General features: G+C 50.2%; 1 protein-coding gene across 2 annotated transcripts in view; it reads right to left on the bottom strand.

The window, feature by feature from the left end:
- ZNF862 (zinc finger protein 862) overlaps positions 1 to 8,666 on the bottom strand; it is a 35,035-nt gene extending 26,369 nt beyond the window's left edge. For both annotated transcript variants that reach the window (XM_006164384.3, XM_006164383.3), the window contains exons 1-3: positions 8,421 to 8,666; positions 1,458 to 1,569; positions 60 to 164 (exon numbers count right to left, since the gene is read on the bottom strand). In XM_006164384.3, coding sequence (XP_006164446.1) covers positions 60 to 164; positions 1,458 to 1,569; positions 8,421 to 8,480 — 277 coding nt within the window. In that variant the 5' untranslated portion in view covers positions 8,481 to 8,666. The remainder of the gene's footprint in view (positions 1 to 59; positions 165 to 1,457; positions 1,570 to 8,420) is intronic.
- Between the last annotated feature and the right edge of the window lie 510 nt (positions 8,667 to 9,176).

The raw sequence follows: 9,176 nt of genomic DNA, 5'->3' as shown, positions 1-9,176 counted from the left end.
AGGCAAGGCGGCAGTGAGAGGCTGGTAGCACCTGCTCCGTCTCAGCTGAGCACACTCACCTGAAGGATGGTCCAGGAGACTTCTCTGGCCCTGGACATTGCCTATCCATGGCTCTGGCCCTCGCCCAAACTTACAGAACAGCGGGGAGTTGGTGACAGTCGGTCCTGAGTCGGGAACAGAGAACAGTGTGGTGAGACCCTGGCTCCAGGTCACAGCAGGGAGGAGAGCTCTTCTTGTGCCATCCTCTTGGTGTCATCAAAATAATGGGTCATGGAGGAAAGTGGGAACTGTGACAGTTTAGCACTGCAGTTTAGAAACGCAGATATCCACGAAACTCTTAAAACAATGGAGCCAGTAAAGGCAACGAGGGGCCCAAGCCGGGCTACAGAGGTATGGGAACTATGAGTGCAGGTGTAGGTGACATCTCAGGCCTCGAGCAGGGCCAGGTCAACACCACAGCCAAGGAAACTAGGCCGCCCTGGGAGCTGTGGCGACCTGGGGGACCTACTCCTTGGAGAGGTCAGGAAAGCTCCACGCAGACGCAGGCTCAGGTCTGCCTCACTGCCCCACCTGCTAAGAGTAGCCAAGAATCCACACTTTAAGTGAAAACTCCCAATGGTAAACTACCTAAATATTTTTGGGAGCTAAATGTAGTAAAAGCCAAAATATAAAGCAAAGTGAAACAAAATGAAACAAAACACAACTCCAACCTGGGAGCCAAATCTGGCCCAGAGCTGCTACTCTGCAACGCCTAGTTTAGAAAGATCGGTGGCTGCCAAGCCGGTCTAGAGGCACAGGGAGGAGACCTACCCTACCCTGCCTCAGACAGGGACCAAGAACTAAGCAAAGGCATGGTGACAATCACCAAACCGCAATCAGCAAATATACACCTGCACGTCCACGCTGAATTACGACCACCTCCGTCCTCAGTGCAGAAACCGCACCCATGGAAACAGAGAAAGAAGCACTCAGGAAATATCAATAAGGAGATGAAAATGACCTATATTCACAGTCTTAAACTGCTTTATCCCATTGAGTCTTAGGACAGCTCTAGGAAGGAAATCAATGCTAAAGTCACACCAGCATCTGGGGGCAGAACTGAGACCAGATTTCCACACAAGTGGGACACCCTCTCCCCCCTGTCACTGCTCCAGTGTCCTGTGGGCTCCACAGATCCTCAGGCCAGGCCCGCCTGGCATCTTGGGATAGCACAGGGGATCCAGGATAGGTCTAGCCTTGACATGCCAGGTTTGCCCACTTCCTTGGCCAATTTAAAAGAGCGAGCGTGAAATGCAAATTCATGTGTGATTAAGTTAGACATGGGACTGAAGACAGAGCTGGCGTGAAGATGCCTAGGGGAGTGGCAGGGTTTCAGAAAATTCTCGTGTTCTGGTGCGGATAAGGATGGGGATGCCGATCTGGGTTGAAGACAGGGGGGCGTGGACGGGAAGCCATACCCGGCAGGGTCACCAGCTTGTCAGACCCACAGAGCTCCCTCCGCTGCTGACTCAGCAGCATCCATTCCTCCTGGAGCAGGTACACTGTGATGTCATCAAACGTCACAGGGGCCTGAAAGGAAAACCGACACTGCTAAGTACGTTTTCGCCCTCATCAGAGCGCAGAGGGCACCCCTGCCTTGGGACATGTCAGGCTGGGGCAGGTGCATTGCTAGTCTGTCACACGCATGGCCTACACCTGCCTCTTGTCGATTCACACACACGACCTGGTGCCCGTCTCTCTCACTACCCCGGGAACACCGTGACTTCACAGCGAGGAGACGCCATCTCAGGACAATGAGAACGTGGGGAAGGAAACAAAACTAACGTCTAACATCCTGCAGCAAGGCAGAGCCACAGGAAGGCCAACTGAGGAATTCCAGTCCCTCCCCTCCTGCTGTCGCCTGCCCTCCTGCACGCTGTTGCGACTGCTGGGCAAGCCCTTTCCCAGAACCCTGAACAGGGGGACTCTCCATTAAGAAAATGCTCTGACTTTCATCAACAGCTGACAGTCACGTGGAACTACGCCTGTGAGTGAAGGGGACAGGAAAAACTCTGGAGCCAAGATCCGTATCCCATGTGGCTTGTAAAGAGGCTCTGTGGGGTGGGGGAGTTGAGAACGTGTTTTGGGGCCTTCTGGATGAAGATGACAGATTAAACAAGTGCATTTAATTTTGCCTCTTCCCTGAGGATTTAAACAAGATGTCTTCCTAAAGAAAAAACAAAACACCTCCTAGGGTGGGGAGCATGACAGAGGACAACAGCCGCTGTTTGGAAACGGAAACCTGAAAACGTAGTAACCGAGCAGGTCCATGAGAGTCAAGGCATCACCCAGCAGTGGGCAAGGTTGAGAAACTGCCCAGTTTCCACCACTGAAGCCTCAAAAGGCCCCGGGTCTGGCAACACAGGAGACCTCGACCTGGGGTGAAGGCAGGCAGGCCAAGCCAGTAAGAACTGGGGGAAAGCTGTTCCCTAGCAAGGCCCACCCGGATTCCCTTCACGGAGGCTCCAAGTGAACCAGCGCAGGGCTTCGGTTAGGTGTCGGGAACGAGCTGGGTCCGGCTGTGGTGGTGAGGGCCACATGGGAGGCCTGGGTTCAGCTACGTAGCCCCAACCTCAACAGGCTGGTTGCAGTGACGCCACCTGTGGTTCTAGCTAACTGGGAGGCTGGGGTACATCAAAAATACTTAGCTTTCCCTCTGCCTCTCCCCCGCCCATGCTCTCTCTTGGTCATAAGAAAGTTAGCAAATCGAACCATTAGAGATCTGTGCAAAGCCTCTACCAGGGGCAACAGAGAGCAAAGCGGGTGGGGACTGTGAGGGAGGGATAAGGAATCAGGAATGAGGCGTGGAGAATGAGGACAGGAAACAAAACCAACAGCTACAGTCGCAGCCCAGAGAGGGGTGGCCCCGCAGTAGTGGACAGAGTGATGGACAAGAAACCATGAGAAAAGGAAACAGAACACTTGGCTCTGCTTGTCTTTTTTAATACTGAAGCATGAAAACTTATCATCTAGTCAAGGAAATAAATAAGTAAATAAAATGATCGACAACAAAACTCCCACCCTAGAGAAAAATAACCCGGGGAATGGCAACATGTCTTTTATCAGAGGTGACATGGATTTTCAAACTTCAACAGTTTTTTGTTTGTTTGTTTCTTTCTTTCTTTCTTTTTTTTTTTTTTTTTTTTTTGGGGGGGTTTTTGCTATAGGGGGCTTTACTCCCCAGAAAGACAGAGCGAGTGTTTGTTTCTTTCTTTCTTTTCTTTTTTTTTTTTTCTTTTTTGGAGAGGTTTTTGCTATAGGGCGCGTGCACTCGCCAGAAAGACAGAGAGAGACAGAAAGCGAGAAATCACCCCCCCAGTGGGGATGGCCAGGCCGCAATCCCTTCTCCTCCATTCTTCTCTCGGGATCTTGGGCACGCAGGCACACGCTCCCGGCGTGAGTTTAAGCCACTGGGTCCAGGACTCGAACCGCAGTCAACTACATGAGAGTTCAGCGACATAGCCATTACGCTAACTGCTGGTCCCAACAGTAGACAGTTCTTGAGAAAAACTATACAGATAATTCTTATTAGTTGCTATTACAAATTCCAAAAATAACTGAGTACTTTTTCTTATGAGTCAATATATGTTCAAGGGAAAAAAAAAAACATTTTAAGATCACCCCCATTTCCCTCACTGGAAAAGAATTACTGCTAACATTTGGTATATAACCTTCCAATCTTTTGTCTGTGAATATACATGAATGAATAGTTTTAAAAACAAATGTAGTACCAAATGTGTATGTTTTAAATAACAATTTGCTCTCAGAGTGTCTTACAAAGCAAAATATGCTTCTATTTGCAAAAACCAACTGGAGGGTAGGCTCTACTACGGAAGCCAGTCACACAGGACAGGGTGCTCATGACATGGGGGACAGCAGAGCACACCAAGATCATGCTGAAGGCAGATCCCAGGGTGGCTGCTGTACACCAGTAGAGGGCAGATTGGGACAGACTAAAAAAATGCATGACCAGAAGGCCAGTGGGTTACATAGTGGTTACAATGCTGGACTCCCATGTGGCTGACTGCAGTTCAAGTCCCAAACCAGGTGGCTTGAAAATCACACCGGGCGCATGTGTGTATGTGCCCAAAATCCCGAAAGGAGACTGGGGAAGGGACTGTGGTGTGACCATCACCACCCAGGGGGTGATTTTTCACTTCTCTGTCACTCTCCAGCAAGCACATACACCCTATGGCAAGCCCCCACCCACCACAAAAAAAGGTGACCAGGACAGTCAGGCTCCCTAGTCACACCTACAAGTCACACTTACACTTTTCTCGAGTAAAACGGCGGACACAGTGGACCCATCACTTTGGTTCCTCCAGGAAACGTGGCCAGGACTGAATGTCTGGATAGAAATGAAATGTCTTTCCTACAAGAGGGATTACACCAACACCCGGCATCCTTTTAAGCGACACTGTGGCAAGAGCATTCCAATTCTGCGTGACTGCCATGTACAGAAAACAAACCTGCTTGAATAAGACCAGTCTCTGGGCTGGCCTCATGGCCTAGTGGTTAAAGGAGCTAAATCCCACATGGTCCACCATGGTGTGAGTCCCAGTTCAAGTCCCAGCCCTAGAAGACTGAAAAACATGTGAGGTGCAAGTCTGTGCATGGCCAAAATCCCAACAAGATGAAGAAACAGAGGACTGCAACATGAACACGTCTCATTAGAGTGTCTTCCCTCCCTCGCTCCCCCTCCCTGTCTCTCTCAAGCAAATGTACATGCTCTCTGACAATTAAAAAGATTTAAAAAAAAAAAAGAGGCGGTATGGTGGTTGAGACACCTGGATCCCACACGGCTGACAGCATGGTTCGAGTCCTGGACCTGTCAGTTCAACAGACGTGTGGGACACATGTGCACACGTGCTCAGAACCCCAAGAAGAGAATGAAGAAGGGACTGTGGTGTGGTCATAACCCCCAAGGGGTGCTTTCTCATGTTCCCTATCTCTCTCTCTAGCTCCAGTGAGTGCACACACCCTACAGCTTAATTAATTAAGGAATTCCTTACATATGCATAATGCAAAGAATCTGACTGTACTTCCACCTGTGTTAGGTAAATAAAGCTCTGGCTTCTCAGTCTAGCATCAAAGTCTCCTCCTTTGATATCTGACCACCTTCCCACTCCTAGCTCTATGCATGGCCCCACCTGGAATGGCCCCTCCGAGCAGGCTGGCATGACTGCACTCACTCAACCTGTGTCGTGCCCCTCCCTCCACACACACCCAATCTCTGCTCCTGGACTGCCTATTTCCTCCCACCTACCTAGTCTACCTCTCCCTCCCCATCTCTCTTTCAGGAGGGACTCCTAACTACCTAGCCCAAGCATGTCCCTTTTCTCAAGCAAGGAAAGTAATTTTTTATATTTTACTTAACTTTAATTTTTGCAAGGAAGGTTTCAAGTATCCCTCCTAGATCCTGGTCCTCAGAAAATTTATGTCTTTGGCACCATCAACAACGCTGCCTCCCGCAAGGCGCAGGAGGTGTTAGACTGCAGTGTTCTTCCCAGCCCCTAGCCTGGGCTGCAGAAGGGCTCTTTCAGCAATGCGGTTTCATGCGCAACTCTTTAAAGAACACTTCCTGAGAACCTATTAACTGGCAGGCACTGCTGTTATTCCATTATAGCTGAGGCTGTAACATCGAGCAAAGCCAGCAGATATGAAAATAAATAACTGTGAGCATTTTTATAAGCTGGGAAGAAAATAAAACAGGATTGGAAAATAAAACAGGATTGGGGGCAGCCGATGGCCTGGTGGTTAAGGTGGCCGGACCCCATGTGGCTGACCTTGCTCTTTGCATCCCAGACCCAACAAGTGGAGAAGCACTCAGGGGACTTGTGCGTGCATGCCCAAAATCTTGAAAGGAGGGAGAAATGGAGGAGAATGGATTGTGCCATGAACATTCTCCATGGGGGGTGCTTTCTGCTTTCTTACTTTCCCTCTATCTCTCTGTCTCTGTCTAGCAAGAATATGTGCCCTCTGGCAAACTAAATCAAAACGAAACAAAAATAACAACAAAGAAACAGAATAGTGGGCTAAATCATGATGAAGAAGTCTTTGACCTCTATTAGTCAATGACAGAAGATAACACACAACCAAACGGTCCAAGATTGCTTTGAGTTAGTACGACAAAATAGCACCAAATGAAGGTCCCAGAAATAGAGCCTCCACATCAAGAGGACAACCCCCCTCACCAGTTACCCGATTTGACAGGCTTCAGCTAAAAAAACATTCAGAATGGACATTTGCATAGTCACTCATTTGCAATCCACTCTCCGTTGTCAGCTGGTTTTGTGATCACTTTATTTCATGCTTGGCTAATGTTCTCATTCCCCTGGTTAGAAAACAGATGTACTTGGGAAAGATGAGTACCTTTTAAGACACTTGTGAGCAAGATTGGCATCAAGAGTTTAATGTCCAGGGACCAGCAGTTATCGTAATGGCTATGTCGCTGGACTCCCATGTAGTTGACTGCAGTTTGAGTCCCGGACCCGGTGGCTTAAACTCATGCCGGGCGCGTGTGCATGCATGACCAAGATCCCGAGAAGAGAATGGAGGAGAAGGGAGTACAGCGTGGCCATCCCTCCTGGGGGATGATTTCTTGCTTTTTGTTTCTCTCTGTCTGGTGAGTGCATGCGCCCTATAGCAAAAACAAACAAAACAAAACAAAACAAAACAAAACAAAACAAAACAAAACCTCTCCAAAAAAAAAAAGGAGTTTAATGTCCAGTCCCCAGGGTTTTCAGCTAGTGGCTGGACCTTTAAAGGACATCTCCACTTCGCAAAATGGTTGTTTCTCTCTTCTTCCACTAAAGGCTAAGAAAATCTACCACTCAACAGATTACCTTGGACTTTGACCTCAAATCACGAATTCCAATCTTGACACTTTCACATGACTCTTCTTCCTATGTTTCACTGCTCATCAAAATTAAGGTTTAACTTAAACTATTCTGGGGATATCGCCCAAGGGCAAGGGCTGTTTTGTACTTTGTCTCTCCTGCAGTGCTTAGCACAAGGCCGGCACACAGGTCACCTTCGGTTCCTTCCAGTTCTGCTGAGCTTTCTTGTCATGGACCACATTCTATATGATGCTGCCTCTGGAAAATCCATCACTCTAGCTTGTGGACAGAAGGGAGGGCAGAAGAGATGCTTAAACAAGACATAACTTCTTTCGTAATTCCCAGTCCTTTCCAGTCTTCCTAGGAAAAACTCCAGATGAAAATAATAGTCTGAATACTAGGACTGGCCCCATGACCTAGGGGTTAAGGAAGCCAGCTCCTGAACAGCTGACCACAGTCCAAATGCTGGTAGCTTGAAAAACATTCGAGGCAGTGGGTACTTGCCCAAAATCCTGATGGGAAGCAGAATGAAGGGAGAAGGGATTGTGCTAGGACTATGCTCCATGTGGGTGTGGGGTGGGGCAGGGGAGTGTTTCAGCCCCCCCATGTGCCCTCTAGCAATTAAAAACGAAACAAAACAAAAATCTCATTATCCTTTTTCTTGTTTGTTTGTATGGGCCGATCCTGCCAGGCTTGTCCAAGACTTCTAAGTGAAAACTGCAGAACTCCTTCGAGGAAAGCGGTCCTTTCTTATTCACCCAGGTACATCCATCTCATTCAATGCAAACCACAGATCACAAATGTTTATTCAATGAACATGGTTTTATTTTAATGGTGGAACTCAATAAACACTCAAAAACCCATCTGCTGAGAGAATCTCCTCTGTGCCAAAGGAAAAACAGTCCTCAAGAATGCAATAAACAATCAGAAGGAGCTTAGAGCCAAGAGGCTGCCACCCTCCAAGCCAAAGTGCCTACAGGGGCTGACCCTGCTTTCTGCACGCCAGCAGTCCTGTCAGACCCACTTACTGCTCCCCGGCACGTTCTCCCCGCCCTTATTCCAAATTAAACCTCTTGCTCGAAGTCTGAAGCAAACTTAGTATCTAAAAACAGAAACCCGCAAGAAATATGCCAGGTTTCCTCTTTTCCTTTCCAGCTTTCTTGGGGAGGGCGATTAAGGCTGGACCACGCTCTTGCCCGCCTTGCCACTGCCACCCTATGGTTCCCACTGGTCCTATTCAGCCTCAAAACCTTCAAATTCAACGGGGACACTTTCGCTCATCTCTGTACACCCCAGCAGGCAGAGTAGCTACTTGTCAGAAGGGGGGTGGGCCAGCCGCGGGGACAGCGGGGAGCCGCGAAGACGCGCCAGGCTCCCTACGACGCCTTCCCAAAGACAGAGACGGCAGGCGAGCGGGCGAGTGCTTCCCTGCAAGGTTGGCGCAACTGCCGGCACCCCGCCCAGCCCGCCGAGGCTCGCGGGAGCCCAGGCCAGGGATCCGCCGGAGGGGAGTGGTTGGCCCCAGGGCCCTTCCAGTCCTACCTTCCCCGACTCCCCGGGCTCCATGGCCCAGCTCACGGCAGCCCGTGCAGACCCCGACATTGCCTCCAGGCCGCCCCCTCCCCCTGCGGCCAGGCCCGAGGATGCCGCGGCGCGGCCTCTTTGTGGACCCAGGCTCCGGAGGGGGAGGGAGCCGCGGCAGGGAGGGAGCGCCGGGAACGTCGCTGTCCCTCGTCGGGATGGGGCAGGAGCGCTCCCGGGGCAGAGAGCCGGGCAGAGCGGGGAATACCGTCGTGCGCATCGGACAGCTTGGGTCCCTCCTCCCTCCGGCCATGGTTACTTGGCAACGCCGCCACAGGCTCTCCCGGACCGCGCGGGAGGGCAGTGAGTCCCAGTGGGGCTGCGAGATTGCGCTCCCGCCGTGCGGAGGGCCGAGGTCAGCCTCGTCGGTCCCACGGATTACTAATGGGGGAGGGCGGTACTTTTCTGACGTTCATTCAGGAAACAGCCTCCGTCGCCCCACGTAATAGGCACTGTGCTTGGATTTGATGAGACAAACCAAAAACTGATAATTATGAAATAAGACAAGTGCAGTGGAAGAAGTAAGCACTAGACCCTGCTTTTTAGTTATTTATTTAAGTTTATTCTTCTTATTCAATTTGACCATAGAGAAAGAGAGAGACAGAGAAAGAAAGAGTGAGAAAGCAAGCTGCCAGGCCCAGGACGCAAATCGGTTGGTCCCGTGGGAGTCTAACACCCCAAACACCACACCACCTGCCAGCCCCACAAGACACTAGC

Source organism: Tupaia chinensis, unplaced genomic scaffold, assembly GCF_000334495.1.
Source record: "Tupaia chinensis unplaced genomic scaffold, TupChi_1.0 Scaffold143622_1, whole genome shotgun sequence".
NCBI classification, from domain to species: domain Eukaryota; kingdom Metazoa; phylum Chordata; class Mammalia; order Scandentia; family Tupaiidae; genus Tupaia; species Tupaia belangeri.
Note: the sequence above shows the minus strand (reverse complement) of the source record. Positions and strands in the feature narration are given on the sequence as shown.